Source organism: Oreochromis niloticus, linkage group LG20 (assembly GCF_001858045.2).
Source record: "Oreochromis niloticus isolate F11D_XX linkage group LG20, O_niloticus_UMD_NMBU, whole genome shotgun sequence".
Lineage (NCBI taxonomy): Eukaryota > Metazoa > Chordata > Actinopteri > Cichliformes > Cichlidae > Oreochromis > Oreochromis niloticus.
In genome coordinates this window covers 25404022-25422730 of record NC_031984.2, presented here as the reverse complement: position 1 = coordinate 25422730, position 18709 = coordinate 25404022, and the positions used below count along the sequence as shown (strand labels likewise).

The 18709-nt window shown below is 41.0% G+C and overlaps 1 protein-coding gene across 2 annotated transcripts in view; it reads left to right on the top strand.

The window, feature by feature from the left end:
• The window catches only part of celsr3 (cadherin, EGF LAG seven-pass G-type receptor 3), a 120136-nt gene that overhangs the window by 67859 nt on the left and 33568 nt on the right, over positions 1 to 18709 (top strand). For both annotated transcript variants that reach the window (XM_013271144.3, XM_019350003.2), the window contains 7 exons: positions 5660 to 5801; positions 7808 to 7928; positions 9578 to 9761; positions 10853 to 10954; positions 11056 to 11150; positions 11522 to 11731; positions 16899 to 17097. In XM_013271144.3, coding sequence (XP_013126598.1) covers positions 5660 to 5801; positions 7808 to 7928; positions 9578 to 9761; positions 10853 to 10954; positions 11056 to 11150; positions 11522 to 11731; positions 16899 to 17097 — 1053 coding nt within the window. The remainder of the gene's footprint in view (positions 1 to 5659; positions 5802 to 7807; positions 7929 to 9577; positions 9762 to 10852; positions 10955 to 11055; positions 11151 to 11521; positions 11732 to 16898; positions 17098 to 18709) is intronic.

Genomic DNA, 18709 nt, shown 5'->3' with positions numbered 1-18709 from the left:
TCAGCGTTAATCTTGTTAAAATGACGTTAATGCCATAACCGAAAGATTTCTGTTAGCGAGTTACGCGGATCGCCCTGTGCGTGGGGCTGCACAGTGTCAACGCGTTAGCTCGTTAACGCATCAAAAGAAAGAGCAGGAAGTTAGATTTGTAACACTTTCAGATGATGTGAAAACACTGATTGCTGGAATATTTCGTCATTAGTGTTAATTAGTCGATGAAGCGCTCAAGAAAGTCAAGTTAAATAGTTGATGTCACTGTTGAAATGTATGTTTGTGGGAACAATAGCATGGTGAAAAGGTTTTGCAGAAAGCTCTGATAGAAAAGGAGAAATGAATGACTTTAACAACTGTTCATTGATTTTTGTGGGGTAGCTAGAGGGTTGGCCATACGTCAGTGTGTGGTGTTCATGGCCTCCTCTTGATACTTTCTTTTACCCAGGAAATATTTCTACATTGAAAAACTATTGGGTGGAGATCTTCTCTAGATGTCTAATCATGGTTAAAAAATACTCCAATGAAAGTTTGAGTAAGATGGTGGAGGTCGCACTGATGCCAGTTGGAGGTCCTTTTTAAAGATCCCCTGTATGTCTGAATTAGAGTAGAGAGAGTCTGTTTTATTTTTAATCAATAAAGAGACAAAGAGTAGAATACAAACTCATTAGCAGTGAATCAAACTCTCACACACAGCTTCATGCTTTTGGGTCCACAACTGAAATGACTGAACTAATTGACTTGTTGTTTGATTGATCCCAAGTTTATGATGGTAACATCATGACCAGAGTAAGGATAACTGTAAGAGTCTGATTCATTCAGTTCACCATGCAGCGAATGAAACAGAATTTAAATGTACAAAACGGCAGCTTAACTGTGTTAAGCTGCACTGGGGCCATCGTGGCTCAAGAGTTGGCAGTTCGTCTTGTAATCGGAAGGTTGCCAGTTTGAGCCCCGGCTCCGACAGTCTCGGCCATTGTGTCATTGAGCAAGACACTTCACCAGTTGCCTACTGGTGGTGGTCAGAGGGCCCGGTGGCGCCAGTGTCCGGCAGCTTCGCCTCTGTCAGTGCGCCCCAGGGTGGCTGTGGCTACAATGCAGCTTGCCATCACCAGTGTATGAACCTGTGTGTGAATGGGTGGATGACTGAATGTGTAAAGCGCTTTGGGGTCCATAGGGACTAGTAAAGCGCTATACAAATACAGGCCATTTACTTTCAAAGACGCAGTATCATGTGACCTCTATGGAAATGACGCTGACATCCGCCTGGCTCCGGTTCAGTTTTTGGCATTGTTCCACAACCAGTTTGGATCAGAGAGATGACACTGGGGTTTCAGTCGTGTTTGCTTGTCAACCTCTTGATGCTATGCAGCAGGGCACAGTGGGTTGCCTTTGCACAGAAAGTTCCTGCTAAAACATGTAACTAAAACAGCGATGCACAAACCGAACTAAAAGTTCAGTGCATATTTGAACGAGTGCTTTCTTTCATCGTGAGCCGCTGTTGTCACATAGTTACTGAACTCGGCGCTCAGTGTGAGCATTTTGTTTCGGAAATTTCGACATGCACAATCTTTCCACTGTCAGAGAAGACAGTTGGATACACAGAGGATGAATGGACGGTTCAGTGAACAGATGACTCATTGGTCTTTCCTGATTGTAGTCATGTGGAGAAGTCAAGCTGATGTTGTGTTACAGGAAAGTCGGACGCGAAGCTGTGAGTCACGCTGAATGTGTGTAGCGCTCGAGAAGCACAACTTTTCAAACAAACTCTTGCACCCTGACTGCGAAAGATGAAAAACGCACGCACACCACTCTTTGTTCTTCAGGCTCGAGCCTCTCCCTCGCTCTCGTGTTGTGTCGAGAAGGCCAGTGTCATTATAAGCGTCTGAAAACAGCCAAGGCCGTTGTCGTCTCCCTTTTTTCTGTTGCCATGGTGAAACTGTAAAGATGTATAGTGCTTATAGAAGATGATTGAGTGTTCGTGTGTGTGTACCTCTGTGTGCGTGTGTGTGTGTGTTCAAGAGAAAGCAACAGACGTGGAGAACAATAAAATTAAAGGTGGAGAAGACAGAAAATAGGCTCAATGTTTTTGTGCATTTGTTGTTAAAAGAAATTGTGAGATGAATAATTGGAAACTGAACAATGGCTGCAATTAGCTTCACTGTGTGAAGTTTGGAGATGAAGCTGGGTTTGTGTCTGGGTTTTTTTTTTTATTATATAGCATGTTTGGGTTTAATTATGTACAGAGAGCAGAAAAAGTTAGAAGGCGATGCAATTGCTGAAAAAAGATTAATTTGAATGCTGGTGTAAATGAATACTGAGTACCAGCAGAAGCCAAGGCCACAGGCTTGAAAGCAAAGGGCCTTCTGTATTTTCTTTAGACGGACAAGTGAAAGCAGACCTTGCACATGTTTGTCTGCTTCGCTGAGAGGAATGCAGACCTCAACAAGCTGCATGCACGCATCAGCCAGTCACACTTCGATCTGCAGAGATGTCCTTCTGTTCTGTGCCAGTAAATTAAAAAGAGGGCCTGAAAGCCAAGCTGGCTTAAGACGCGAGGTGAAAGCAGAGATTTGTTGATCGGTCTGGAGTTCTGGGTAAAATATGATGAAAACAAGTTGTCTGTGTTTATGTTGTACAAGCAATCAATCATGACTGATTGGTGAGGACAAATTGTTTGACTCTCTCATGCTGTCAGGTAAGAATTAGAATTTCTAAAACCTTGGTTTATGACAGCCTCATCTTCACGTTGTGTTTATTAGTAATTAACATGCCTAAAGTAGCAAAGACCTTTAATTCCCACGGCAGCCATAAACAAATGCACGATAGGTCCACATACAATAAAGGCATGAGTCTGTGCTACCTCGTTAGATAGAAATCCTGGCATTTACATGTTATTTCTGTATATTTGATAACAACAACCTTGCTAAACAAAAATATATGTTAAGTAAATGAAACCTGAAATAATAAAATATTGGCAAATTTTTCTGTGGCTCCACAGTAGAAGACGAGAATCTCCTGAGAAGGAAAAACCCAGCTGTATCAGTTGGATTCATTATTAATTATTACAGGCAAATCTTAGTTTTATTTTGTATTATTCATTTGAGTCTGTGGAATGTTTTATTTTAAATTCATTGCTTTTATTTCTGGCTTCACGTGAGTGTAGATTCTTTTGTCATTGTGTAGTCCTGTAATATTTAAATCCCCCTATTAAATGACTAAATAGCACAATTATGCTCTTTTTAATTTAAAAGGAGGTCTAGGTGAGAGGCCTTCACTATTTGTGCTCAATACACCGCAAAATATGCATAAAGCGCTCAGCTTTAGTCATTAGATTAAAGAGGGGTTTTTATGTGCTGGCCTGTATTACCATATAAGAGGCGGGTGTGTTTGTGTGGAGTGTCTCGGGATTGCATTGAAGTGTATGACGGCTTCGTTCCTCATGCTGCACACAAGTATACCTTGGGAGTGTGCGCGAGTGTTGTTGAAGTGGCTTGTTCAGCTGTGTTGAAGTGTACTGTCTTTGCTTTTTATGTAGCGCATTTCTGTGCTGTTATGAAAAAGAGACGTTTACACTTTCTCTTCCAGTGACATTATATTTTTTTAAAATCAGTTTGTTTTTAGTTTTTCTGCATGTGACTTGTTGTCCATAGTGGCACAGATGTTCCTGTACGCTATCTCAGCTGCTTGGTTGTGCCTCAGTGCACACACAAGGTCCACATACAGTAAATATCCTGTTACTAAGTGTGGGATAGTCTCCGGGCACCTTGGCACAGTCTGCAGGTCCTATCTGCTTTGGTAGACTCCTGCCTCTATGCGTCTGGTGCTTAGGGCCTGTTCTTGTGCTGCCGTGATCAGAGCCTCTGTGCTGTCCTTTTAGCTGTCCTTTTCTGGCCACTGGTGAGATTTCTTGATGTCAGCCACTTCCTCTATTTGTCAGTGGTTCATCCCATTCAGGGTCTTGGTCGTGTAGATTGCTCCTCTTTCTGTTCCTCACCGTCTGTCTTCAGCTGCCTGAGGCGTTCTTGGAGCAGCTCTTCTTGGGGGCCTGATATATTCACAGATGCTCTGTGTTTCATTCTGGATTGTGCCTCTGACACTCACTTATCCTCACCCTCACCATTTGCAGTGCTCATAGAGCCTCAGGGTGCTGGACTTCAGGTTGTGAGGAGTTTTTGTTTCTTCACATCAGTGGCATCTCTCTCGTCCTGTGGCCAGCTTCTTACTACAGCAGGGTATCTGCTGAGCAGTAGGGAGTATGTATTGATGGCTTGGATCTTATTCCTACCATTCAGCTGGCTTTTTAAAACCGTCTTATCTTCTGGAGATATTTGGCTGTGGCTGACCTTTGTGCATCTTTATCATGGTTCCCCTTGGATTGTAGGATACCCAGGTACTTGTAGCTGTCCCATATATCTGCTGTTCCTCCTTCTGGTGGCTCCACCCCTTCAGTCCAGGTAGTGTTCTTTCTCTTTATTACCATTTGGCCAAAATTACCAAAATGTACCCACTTATCCAGGCTAAATGGCATCCTGATGTCCTCGCTATCGATCCTGATGAGGAGGATTGGTGAGTGTGAGGTGACTGATGGTCACTCCAGTCCTGAATTTATATCTGTATCCAGTCTTAGTGATGAACAGGCTTACGGGACTGACGCCTATGCAGAACAGCAGTGTGAACAGTGGTATATTTTGCACTTGATGGTGACACGTGTGGTTATTACCAGGTACTTCTTGGTGAGTTTGAATGTTGGCTTTCTGCCCATCCATAGTTCTCATTGGGTCGGCATATGTGATACATAATAGCATCTCTGCATCAGTTCTATATTATCAGCCATTGTCCATGGATGCTTTGTTCCAGTAGCCTACTTCCCATCAATATGTCGTGGTTCCTTCATACCTGACGTGCATATATATTGCTGTATAGCAAGTGGAATGTTTTCTTGATGCTACTCTTGTACTTGTTTTGAACTCGAAAAAAAAACAAAAAAGAAAAAAGGAGGAAGCGCTGTGTTAGTGTTTCAGTGGATGACAGTGTAGCAATGCACCGTTGCGGCATGTTTTCCAGTGGCTCACCCAGCCGAAGTGCGTCAGGAGAATGACATTTGTGATAATCGCTGTTTGATGTTTGAGATGTTTACTTGCGAGCTGACAGGTTATTATGTGTGGTACACAGATGGAAGACGCAGCGCTGTCCTGCATATTAAGATCTCAGTGTTTGCTGTGTTCTGCTTTTATTTCATCAAATTACTTGGAAGGGAAGTTCTTTACACAGTAAGGTTGTCTTTATTTTTCTGTAGACGATTGTTTCCAAAATAAATCAGTTTTTAATGTTAATAAAACTTGGACATACTCAGTGTTAATATTTAGGTGGCAGAAGGATGAATGGATATTTTCTTAGACCCACTTAAATATGCATAACAAATCTCCTGATAATTTTTTATAAGTTATTATAGCAAATAAAATTGAGGGTTAATCAGCCTACTTACTGACTTCCTCCCTGTGTCCATATAGTGGATGTGCCACTTGCTCAGGTGGAAGATACACGTCCAGTGAATTTAATCAAAAATATTATTTAATATAACCTGCAAAACAAAACAAAAAACATTTAAGAACCAAGTTTTCTTATTCTGCTGAAGCTTTTTGACATCTCTCTTTGTGTCTCTCAGGTTATTATGGGAAAAGCTGCACTGACGCCTGTCATCTGAATCCATGTGAGAATGAGGCTCACTGCCACAGGAAGCCCAGCTCTTCCCATGGATACATTTGTGACTGTGGAGACAACCACTACGGGCAATACTGCCAGCACAGGTACAAAGGCAAACGCCCACACAACTGATGTAACATTTGAACTTCGGGTTACCTGCGAGGTGCCAACACAGACTACAACTCTTTGTAGTCTCTAGCCCACTTAAACTCTGTTCAGTTATGTGTGTGTCTTGGTAGCTTTAGTTCAGCCTTGTTGCCCCACATCTCCAGCGTTCCATGTAATCCACTGTGGGATGAGCGGAGTCTCAAGTCAAAACACACACACTCAGAGGTTATCTGTGGTTATGTTAAACTGTGTGAAGTAAGCGTGACCCTGACCTGACCCCGCGCCTCTTTCCTGCCTGTGAAATCCACACAGCTTAAGATTTATCTCATGAGCTGCTCATTGTGTGAGCTTTTGTCCCAGATGAACATCTTTGATCTGGTGTGTATGTTTTTCACAAAGACACACATTTTCACCTGCAAATGAAATATCGTAGAGTTTCCATATATTTGATTGGCAGACAGTGAGAGTTGTATGAAAATTAAATCAGCATTAAGACTGGATTTATAATAATTTTGCAAAGATTATGCAACAAGTCATATCCGTGCACACACACATATGGCTCATTAACCATAGGTGGTCACGAGTGTACCTCTTTTTTAAGTTGTCACCATGCACTGAAGGATGATAACATCAGAAATGGATCGACATTTTATATTATGGCTTCTTTTATTTGCAGATTTGCTGATTTATACCATTTTAAGGTTCAGGTTTTTATGCCTCAGTACCTTTAAAATTCTATTTATTTTAGCGAGTGAAATGACATAGTGGGCTTGTTATATTTTATAGAGGACTACTTCTGTCAGTCATCGTCACTTTGGGCGATGATTGACAGTTATTTGCATGAAGGTTTCTGCAAAGGTAAATCTTGCTGCTCTAGGTCTGTTAGTAATGGTTCCCTGCAAAACAATGCAGCGATAATGTTAAAAGCATACGTGTATTTCCCAGGTGATGAATGAGCCCAGCTTACCAATATCCATGTCACAATAATGAGCCAGTTCCTATAGAACAAAAGTTCAGACTAACCTCTAAAAATTAAAAGTTTTAGCCGTTTTAAAGCAAACGTGAAAAATAATCTTAAATGACTTGCCAGTTTGAACACATTTCTCATTTAGGAAAGACCCCTACAAGGCATATATTCATCAAAGCACAGCTGGAGCAGCTTCCGCTTAAGGCCCTGTCTTTGTTTCTGTGCACCCTGAGTTATGATCAGACAAAGTATTTTGCATTTAAGCTGCCAAAAATACACAACAGGGAGAGTCAACCCTGATATTCAGTTACAAATCACTCACATCTGAATTTTGCTCTCCGAGACTTTCCACAAGGTGCAATTAAGAGATGTGCACAACAGTCTGCATTAACTGCGAGAAGCACTCATCTCCTCAGTGAACCATTAGACGCTAGACATTAGAGACCAGGAGGAAAGCACATTAGCTGAGATGTGAGCAAATGAGAAGTGTAGTGAACATAAAAAAAGTTATTTTTATGGAGTTGAAATTCAGTTGCAGTTTAGTAGTTTGAGAAAACAGGTTTTAAAACGAATCAATGAACTTAATAAATGTTTTAAATGGGTGAAGGAGGCTTTCCTGTTATAATATGCGACTGTTCAAAGTGTGGCTGTGCCAGTAATAAGAAACATTTAAAGTCTGTGGCTGTGTAGGAAGTCTAATGCACCTTGTAAACCTTATTGTTAAAAGCCAATCGATATATTGTGTATAATCATATCTAGTTTCTGTGTCTCAGCAAAAGTGCAAATTCTTTGTTTGTACATCTACCTCCACATGTCAGTATTAATATTTTCTCCCAGTTCAACCTTTGCTTCCTTCATTTCATACTTTTTTCTTTCATCTCTTTGTTCCCACCAATTATTTGGAAATCAGAGGGAACGTTGAATCCTTTGAAGAGCGATTAAAAGTTTTTGACAGGCTGTGTTGCTCAGTTGGTGTTTTTCTCTTTTATCTGATCTATCTTGTGTTAATGACTCTGTGTCTCTGTGTGCGTGTAGGATTGATCATCAGTGTCCCAGGGGTTGGTGGGGATCTCCAACCTGTGGACCGTGCCACTGTGACACCAATAAAGGCTTCGATCCTGACTGTAATAAGACCAGCGGACAGTGTCAGTGCAAGGTAACCAGGAGAAACACACAAAGTGCATACAACGATGTTGTGAAAGGTAGTAGAAATACTTTTTTTTCCTCTGGGTGTGTCGGTTTCCTCTGGATATTCCTCCCATAGTCCCTAAGCTGGATAAAGTGTTAAGAAATTAGATGAATGGATGGGTAGTTGTTGTATTACTTAAATCCTGGAGCTGCCCAAAAAGTCATTACAGCACTTTTGGTATAAAACCGAATATTTAAAATTGTCATGTTTAAAATTTATGCTGTTTGGATTAAAAATACCTAATTAGTAAATTGATCATCTGCAGACCACCCAGTAAACACTCAGGTTGATAGGCTATCCAGATGTTTAGACAACAGCAACCACGATATGATGATTATCTATAGATATTGAAATTTCCGATCTGTAAATACACGTGCATTGATATCCTCTTCTGTAGCTGCTATATTGAATCCTGTTTTATCTAGGCTTTAATCCTAAAGATAATCTTTAATCTGTGTGATTTCCCCTAAATCCACACCTCGTGGCTACATGAAGCACACATGATCACAGATCGGGGTCAGGGTTAAATTGGGAGGTTTAACTGAACAATCTCTATATTGAATTCCAGCTGGCAAGTAGTGTGTAGGTGGCATAAACAATGAGTGTGTCGGAAATGTGGTGCCTTTTCTCTATAGCTGATCACCGTGTTGATTTGACCCCGGACAAAGTAGTTAACAACAACTTAGATTCACTTTGAAGCTATTTTATTCTTCTCATTGTTGTGGTAACACAACAATGCTTTCATTTAGCCTACGTGCCAATCGTGTCGAAGCAAGTATTGCAGTGGACATCTTAAAGTAAGGTTTAAAATGACATCTTAATAGATTTATCTTTCTATACATTAACAGTTATTTTGAGAAGTCGTTCAGAATTACATTACATACACTGGTGATCCTGCACCATCATCCTCTAACCTGGTATTATTCTTGTCCATACTGCAGAGTTAGGTCCCATTCACATAGGCCTAGACACTGGCTGGCAACCTGCCTGGCAACCACCAGTTGCTAGGGAAAAATGTATAATTCCCAACCAGATGCAAGTGGATGTTGTAGGTAGCTGGCAGATGCATTGAAAACTATTAAAATTGCAGTGACACAGCCCTGGAGACTGGTGAGTGACCCAATCATAGTCTGTTGGGAAGATCCCAACTTGTCTGCAACTACTTGCTAAGCTGTGAAGAGTGCAACGCAAACAGAAAGTGGAGAATGTTGTGTCTTTTGAAACGTGTTGGTTTCAGAGGTAAAGAGCCAGCTTTTGCTTTAAAGGTGAACATTCTTACTTCCAAGTTTCACTACACAGACAATTCTTTGTCACTTCAGTGTCTTCCAGACTTGGAAGACAACAGACAACTTTGGCAATCTGCTAGCGATCAAAGCAATCACAAGGAAGTTTTGGTGCTGTAACAACCTGCAAACACAATATCCTCTGTATTATCAAGCTGAGCAAACTAAATCATCAAATCTAATGCATTCATTGATGCTCTTCAACTCTCTCTTATACACAGCTCCCCGTCTGATTCGCTGTATAAATCTCACAGTCATGCACGCTGATGTAATTGTAACACACTGATAATTTGTATGGTTGAGACTCGTGTGTCCGTCCATGTGTATATTCAGGAGTTCCACTTCCGTCCCCGAAACTCGGACACCTGCCTGCCGTGTGACTGTTACCCAGTGGGGTCCTTCTCGCGGGCATGCGACCCAGAGTCAGGACAGTGTCAGTGCAGGCCTGGCGTAATTGGTCGGCAATGCAACTCATGCGACAACCCTTTTGCTGAGGTCACAAACTCAGGCTGTGAAGGTGAGAAAAAGAAGCAGGTCAACTGAGTTTGTAATTTGTGTTTGTTTATTTTTAGCTTATTTTCTTTAAAAAAAGAAAAAAGAAGAAGAAGCGAGCACCAGTGGGGGCTCTGAACTCTCTCTGTGTGTGCGTTTATTGTCATATTTTTGCATCTCACTGTTGCCTGTTGAGATTACTCCTGTTTACACAACAGGGGGCTACATCATTCACTCATTCATTCATCTGCTGATGTGAAGCTCCGTATCACATCTCAGGCGTCACCGCTTGCGGGTGAAAAAAATCAAATAAATAAATAAAAAACTTCAGTAATTCCAAAAACTCTGCCTGAAGGCAATATTAGTGTGAGGGAGCGAATCACTCGTAGAAGACGATTTGTTCTTAAAGCTGCTTTATGTTAAAGTGTGTCACTGTCACGGCTCCATTGATAAAAACGAACCAAATAAATGAAAAAAATCAGCTGCTTTTGCTCCGAGTTGGATTTAGTATTAAACCTTTTCTGCGAAGTCGTAGTTCCCAAAAGTTGTCAAAACAATTTCATCGTCCGTGTATCTTTTGTGGGACTGTCAGTAGACTGGTGGCAAACTACAGATGACTTTAAACAACGTGTATAATTTTTAAGATGGGTTCAAAAGCCTTCAGACTAAATTATCTGTAGAGACAAAGACATGTGAATGACAATAATGAGCCACTTCTGAGCTTTTACCCTATTTACCTTCCATTGTGTCATCACAGGATTCCCGTTTCTCCGCTGTTCCATCTTTTTAAAAATGGTCATGTTTGTCAAGCCTCTGCCTGAGCCCGGAGACACAAAGAAACTGTTAATTATAGTCATCGTCTATTTAACAGCTTCCAGTTGATTCTCTCTCCCTTTTTTCCCTGCTCTGTGCAGCTTTGTCAGTTCCAGCGTCTCCACTTGTAATTACTTCTTTTAGTGAGACGCTGCTGTTTTATTCTCTCACAATCATTTTCATTTTCTACAAAAGTAACTTTTTAAAAAATTTATTTACATCGTGAGTCATATTTTGTCACGATTTTAAATGGAAAAGTTGTTGAGCTGATAAGGATTTTAATTGGTGTTCTCTCTCCCGCAGTCATTTATGATGGTTGTCCAAAGACCATTACTCAGGGGATCTGGTGGCCACGTACCAAGTTCAACCTGCCTGCCGCGGTGCCCTGCCCCAAAGGCTCTGTCGGTTCGTATACATTAACACAAGTGCATTCAAACACATTGATTATTCATGCCAAGTCCTTGTGAGGAGACATTTAAAAATATTCATGTTTCTGCTCCTTGCAGGTGCTGCCATTAGACACTGTGATGTGGAGAGAGGCTGGCTGGAGCCGGACCTTTACAACTGCACTTCACCTCCGTTTGTGGAGCTCAGTGCTGCTGTACGTAGACCGCTAATGACAGTAATACAATAACTAATTCACTTTTTAACTCCAATCATTAAAAGTTAGTTCTAAACATCTAAAATCAAAATTTCTCCTGCAGGAATATTTCAATTAGGTTTTTAATTTTATTTTTTTATTTTTAAACAGTAACAGGAACCAATATTTTTAATATGCAGCTGGAACGCTTTCTTGGAGATTTCCAATTTATTTCCTGTCTTGAAGTAATTCTTCAGTCTGAGAATTATTCAAGGACAGATTTGCCTGTTGGACAGACAGCTGAAATGCTCATGCATGCAAATATGTCATCTGGCATTAAATCTCTTCATTCATTCAATAAATATTTTTCCTGCGTCTGGATGTTTGTGCAGCTCGATTCCCTGGAGCGCAACGAGACAGAGCTGAACACCATAATGGAGAAGAAGCTTGCCCACCAGCTCCGTGATGTAACCGAGGCTACCACCCGGCTCTATGGCAATGACCTGCAGATAGCTGAGCGGCTGCTGTCACGCCTCCTTACATTTGAGACCCAGCAGAGCGGCTTCGGACTCACCGCCACCCAGGACGCGTACTTCAACGAGGTAAAAACGACATATTTTTGAAAATTCCTTTATAGTCTTTACAAAGACACACTCTGCTTGGGTCTGTGTATTTTACACTGATGTATCAGCACTTGGGGAGGAGAGATGTGATGAGGAGGCAGGTGTTGTGAAAAAAGGAAGACATTTTGCATTAACAGGGGCTGTTCACTGGTTCTTGATGATTCATCCTTTCTGATCTAAATCTAAGTGACGTCATGGAAAAAGTGTGGAAAGCAGCATTCACACAGACGATACAAACAATACAGCGAACACCATCATGAGCAGTTCAAGGACAACTTCTGGGTATATTGATAAAATGTTGCATTCATTGAGCAGATGTTGGCGAAAGCAGGACTGTTTAAAATACAGATGAAGTGCAAGCTGTGAAAGGTTGGTGGAAGAATCCAGGTGTAAAAGTAAGGGGTGTTTTTACGTGTGAAAATCAGAAGTTTTTCTAAATCTCATTTTATAGGCAGCTTTTATCAGTATGTCAATAGATTTAAGTGTAACTTAACAAGCGGATCACTAAGGAAAGCGTCCAACTTACTACTCTAAATGACCTCATGAATATGATGAGAAATTATTAATAATCTCTGCTCTCTTGGTGCAAAATTAAATATTACAATAAAACATTAAGTTGTGAGTAAAAATCTGGAATGATGCGGACTTTGCGTTACTATACTCCTGCCGCTAGCAACTACAAATCTGTACAGAATCTCCCAAAGGACGTAAAATAGCTGCTGTTATTTAAAACTCTAGCTATGATTGATACACTGTACCATTATGGGGTACAGACCCAGTGACTAGATATTACAACGAGATGTCTTTTCTCAGAAATTGGAAGTAATGTTGCTATGGCGATGTGGTGACAGTAACTCGTGAAGTATTGCAGCGCGTCATCTCCGCATATTAACCGACAGGATCTCGTTTTACCTGATGCCGACGCCTTCAGCTGAGGATGCACCAGCTGACAGGCGATCATTTAAAAATTGTTGGCATTCTGACATAAAGGCGGTAACCAGACATCTCTGTTTTATTTTGCCATAAATATTTAGGCTTATATATCAAACTCAGCTGACAAGGAATGAGCTCCTGTTCCATACATCACGAGTAAGTGGCTGAAGAATCCAGGAATGCAGGACCCCCTCCTGCTAGCTTCAGCCTTCCAAACTGCTTGCTGACATGAAACTGACAGCTCACTCGCTTATAATACTTTACTGCGGTAGTTACACTTATTTTAATTCATGAGGTGAATTTAAATTGTAATTCCTGCTGGAACGTTTTCTCTCCACGTCACTCAAACGGTTGTAGGAGTCGTAAAGTATAATGTGGGATTTCTGCTAGAAACAAGCGATTTTTCTCATGGTTATTAATGGAAACCTCACGACATTTTTCCCTCTTATGTCTTTAACTGATGAGTTGGCTCCAGCTTTTTAATGTTTCAGCCAGGGTGTGATTTATTCACTTTAATTAGGGACCTTAGTGGGCAATAAAAAGATGTATCTCTCTCTAGTACAGTATCCACAGCTGACACCGGGATGCGATTCATAATTCATGCTAACAGGGAGGATTTTTAGCCACCCGATGGTAACCATGAGCAGTAGAAAGTGAGTGGTTGTATTTTATTCTCCCAGAGTCTGAGCACAAAATGTCACTTGTGCCTATTTAGATGTTAAAGTTCTGTAATGCAATCCCCCCCCAGTGTTTTCCCACTGACATTTGCTTTGTTACTCCATTGATTCTGCATAACGCGCTTGAACTAGTCCTAGTTTAAGTTGCTGGTTTTTTGTTACATCTGAGCCACAAATCTGGTGGCCAGGAGACAGAAAGTGCACGGCAACACACTGGAGTAAGACTTCATCCTCCCTTCACTTTTCTTTCTTTTTATAAAGTCGTCTTAAACCTGTGTATGTGAATTTGTTGTGGCACTCAAAAGGTATCTTAGCAAACACAATCCACGCACACACACACTCAGAGACAGTTGCTATGGCAACTCAGCAGCAGCATTAATGATGTCCTAGAGTGAGTGAAAACAAAAACCTTTTCCTGCCTGTCCTTTCATTTAACCTGACAGTAAATCAGAAACACGGCCATTAGGGCTTTGCGATTGGTTAGCTGGTTTGTAGTGTCACAAAGCCGCTATACGGTGTGTTGCCACATTAGCACATTAATGGCTGTCGTCAGCCCGGCTCACCTGACTCGTAACCTCGGCTTCTAGCTGTAAAATAGTTGTGCTGCCTGCGTCTGGAGTTAATGAGGTAGCTTGTGGTTTATTATGGCATCACTGAAGGGAAGCTACAGGCTGCCCTTTTTTTTTCTTCTCAACAATATAAAATTTATATCTGATAATACTTGACACATCATTTTAAACAACAGCAGCTATTAGGCCAAGATGAACAGGTAGTGCCGAACACGGTTTCTATAGTAACCCAGCGGCGGTAATAGAGCCCCGTGGCTTCAGCAGAGATGAAGGAAAGCAGGGAGGAAAGTAGAGTTTTCACATCAGGTATGTAGTAGTGAACGAAAGAAGATGAAAACCTTTCATGTTCAAGCTGTGATCAAATCCATCTGAATGCTGCTGTACTGATAGGAGACGGCTGGGGCTCACGTTTTGTCAAGTACGTGACAGCACAGCGACAGAATCTTTAAAATGTACTTGTAGTTTTTCTTAAATGAAGCGAAAGAAGCGCCGAAGAGCTGAATTGAAAAAGACAATTTTTCAAAATTGCATGTTGCAAAAAAAAAGTAGCCCCTCTTTCTTTCTCTGTGTGGCAAGAATGATATGTTAACCAGTCATCCATGCTGCCTTTGTCAATCTCTCTTTCTGGATTCCCGTCATCCGTGGCCTCTATTCGATTTCACTCTCCTTTTCTTTCCCCCCTTCACCCCCTTTCTTTTCAATAAAGTTTATACGGGGTCTCGCGGCACGCTCGGGTGTTGAGCTCAAGAGCCGCCAATTTTCCCTTTTCAATTTTCCAATTTTCAATTTTCCAGTTTTCTCTAAGTGCAGATGGAGGTTTAACTGGGCGTGTTTTCTAAGAGAACAGCAAGCATTTTCATTCAGAGGATAATTTATTCATAGCAGTCAGAATCTCTCACTACATGTGCTGAAACACTTACTGCACAGAGGTCATCTTCAAAAGTAGTTGTAGTCACATACAGGTAATGCTGTACGTGACTCGATAACCTCTAACGGACAGTGAAATGATAAGAAGGGAGCACAAATGCCATTTTTTATGATACCGTCACATTGTTCATTTTGTCCTTTCTCCCACCTCCAACAATCCTTTTCTTCACTTCATTTTTCCATCTCATCACAACTTTCCACCTCCCTACCTCTGTGCCTTCTGCCTGTGACTTCTCATCTCTCTTATTCTCTCTTTTTTCTCCTCTTTTCACTCACTCACGCACAAATTCTCTTCTTTAATCTTTCTTCATTTCCCCCAACAATTCATGCATTCTTTCTATGCTGCACTGCATGTACTTTGCCTTGTTTGCCTGACGGTTGTGTCATATGTTATTTTTTCCTTTCTTTTCTCCCCAGAGCAATATATTACACTGCAGTACTTTATTAGGTCTGACTGCAGGGGATCCTCCCTGTCTCTCCTTCTCTCTTTTCCAGTGATATTTCTCTTTGTTCAGCCCTTTTTCCAAGGCTGTGCAGTCCAGACTAATCTCTAAGAGGCCTCCATCCATAGTCACCAATTCTCCGTAAAAAAGAAATGACATGGGAGCACTGATAGTGGTGAAGCTTGTTCTAATTGGGGTCAGGACTTAGCTTGGATTTTTTAACACGGTTGTGCTCAAAGCAGCCAGACAAACGGCGTGACGATGCAGCGTACTTCTCATCTGCTCAACCAGAACCAGATTCTCGTGTTCTGACCTTTAATTCCTCATTTTTCTCCCTCTGTTAAACTTTATTGTCTGAATTGTCTCCCTGTGTGCCTTCGCTGTCTCTTATTTCCTCTATCTTTTGTCTTTCCTCCACAAATTTGTGTTTTATATCATTATGCAGTTCAATTTGAAATTGTGTTTCATTATTTATCTTAAAAAAAACAACAACATAAAAAACAAAAACAGTGCTACAAGCATAGGGACACCTTTATAGATCTGAATTATGCTGTTACAAAGACATGCAGGTTTTCACACAGTCAGCTTGGCTAAAACTAAACGTGATCCTGCCTGTTTACTATTTTTAATGTAAACTCTTCAATACTGTAAAACCTTAAATTAGTTTCCTTTATATAACTTAGGTGTAAGAAATTTTGTATCAGTAGCACTATAACAGTAGTTTTGTAGGAATGGGCTATAAATGATTTTTAAAAATATAGAGAATATAAATTATTTATTTACAGGAGATCATACAAACAATAATGTCTTTCAGATGCAATGTGCACCTCACAAAAAAGGAAAAAAAAGAAGAAAATATTAAAATGGTTGTCATAACCGAACCACACACCCAAAAAATCCAACAATACAAAATGTGTTTATTCAAATAAATATTCATTAATGAAAATATGTTTGGTGCAAATGTATACCAATCAACATTAATGTTAATGTTTCACATTGTACTTATGTTTAAAAAAAAAAAAAAAACCCATGGGAAATTAATTGTAATCAAATTACTTCGAGTCTTGGGCATACCCAGGACACACTGGAGCAATTACATCCCCTGGCTGGCCTGGGAAAGCCTCGGTGTTCCACAGGATAAGTGGAAGAAAATGGATAGATGGATGCATTTTGGGCAAAACATTTTTTGAGTGCAGTGTCAGCAGGCTTCAAGTAGCATTTCAGTCATATGCAAACCAACATAATCTGTTCCCTTAAAGTCTCAGAACTACTCAGTGTTGTTCAGTGTTGTTGGCAGAAAACATCGTAGCTGATTGTCCTCTGTCAACTTTTATTTGAGTCTTTAACCAGTGTTTAAGGAGCTGTCTGCCTCCGTGTGGGACAAAACAGTGTAACTATCTTTATCGTCCACAGTCTCAGACAGATAATATTTAAGATTTTTTAACAGTTGGTATTAACTGTGAAGCTCGTGTGGTCACTGTCCTCCGAGACAGTGCAGCGAAGCACCTTAGAAGCTTCTTTGAGAAGATACTTCATGGGCTCTTTTTCTGTTTTTATTTCTGCTTTTATTAATTCTTTCTCCTTCCGCTGCTGCCAGAACATCCTGCGAGGCTGCAGTGTGCTGTTGGGTCCGAGCACCTCTGGGCTTTGGCGTGCTCTCGCTCAGAGTCAGAACCACATCCCAGGCGGCGGTCCGGGAGCGCTGACGGAGCTACTGGAGCAGTACGCCAAGAATCTGGCTCAGAACATGAAACTCACCTACCTCAACCCGGTGGCGCTGGTTGCTCCCAACATTGGTGAGTTTGGACTGCAGATGCAGACATGCAGACACAATACAATAATTAATCACCGATCACACCCCAAAATTAAACGAGACAGTAATGAAATCTCAATCTTTGCAAATGATATGCTTCAGTTTTCTCACAATACTGTAAATCGCTGCTGTGAAATCAGCGATAATGAGTCATTGTAAAGCATGGGGATGAACAGCACTAATGCGAGTGATGATGATGGCACAGCCAGAATGTTGGCAGCACCACAGAGAGATGGATTTCACACTCCCACTCAGACAGCAGCTAATGCTTTCAGCACATGCACAACCCCCCCGAAGCGCTGCAGCACTGGCCAACATACATCATCTACGTATACAGATGCCAGACAGACACATGCATTCACACACACACACACACATGCTGGCGTTTAGCATCACTGGACATGCAAGGCTCCTAAGAGTCAAGGTTATTAAAGTTTCATTTAGTTTCTGCCATCCCTTCACTTGTGCTTTTTGCTCTTATCCACATTTTTCTGCCACTTTCACAGTGTCAAGAAATGCTGTTAGATAATCTGCACCGCTTACAACAAGACGAGGTGTTGAAGTAGCAACAGCAGCAGCAGCTTTGGCAGGGATCAAGCCAGTGACAATGAATTTCACACTCGGTTAATGCTCTTAACTGCACACGCCGATTGAATTTCTTCAAAATACTTTACACCCAAAAACTCATCAAAGTTTCCAGCTGCTGAATTTTGCCTCAGCAGCTTCTTCTTGGGTACTTTTGGTCACACAGTCACTGTAATCTCCTCATGACGTACCTTTGTTGGCTAATATTGACTTACCACTTTAACTTCTATACGTTTGTGAATCTCTTTGTTAGTTATACCTGCGTTTGCTTTTGGATTCTTACAAAATCCAGTTATTTAACTCTGAATCGAAGCAAAGGCGACAAGCACAGAGCAGCAGTGAAGGCAAAACTAATGAGAAACATGACTGACGCAAATTTTTTCACTCCAGCAAACACACAAACACGCGGCTGATGCTCCAAGCTAAATGGGTAAAAATGAATAACATGGGAGAGGACGTGGACGAACTTGATGGGCTGTCAGCCTTCGGTTAATTTCGATTTTTGCTGCTGCTGTTGATGATGCTGGCAGTAAAACCCCATATTTGCAATTTCTTAAATTTTATTTAACAAATAAACCACTTTACATGAATATTATCAGATAAACTCTCATGCCTCTCACACCAATAGATTGAGTGCTGTTTGCTGGATCAAATGTTTAGTCCTTATTGAACGCTCCATGCTGGCGTACTTCCACTCTGTGTGTGTGTTTGTGAATTTTTATATTCTCTCTCTACCTAATTATTCACTAATCCATAGGGAAAAAAATATTTTTAATGATACACCTAAAAATGACAATTGTTGTATGACTGAATCAAAGAGGAAAAGCTAAACTTAAATAAAACTGACAAATCAAGTAGCTGTATGAGCTGTCTCGTATTACTTTTACTGTCTCAAGGTCACACAGGTCTGGCACGCAAGCTGCTTCGACGCTTAATGGCACAGAAGAAGATAAGAGTGCTGGTTAGGGCTGCACGATTATGGCTAAAATGATGATCACAGTCATTTTGTC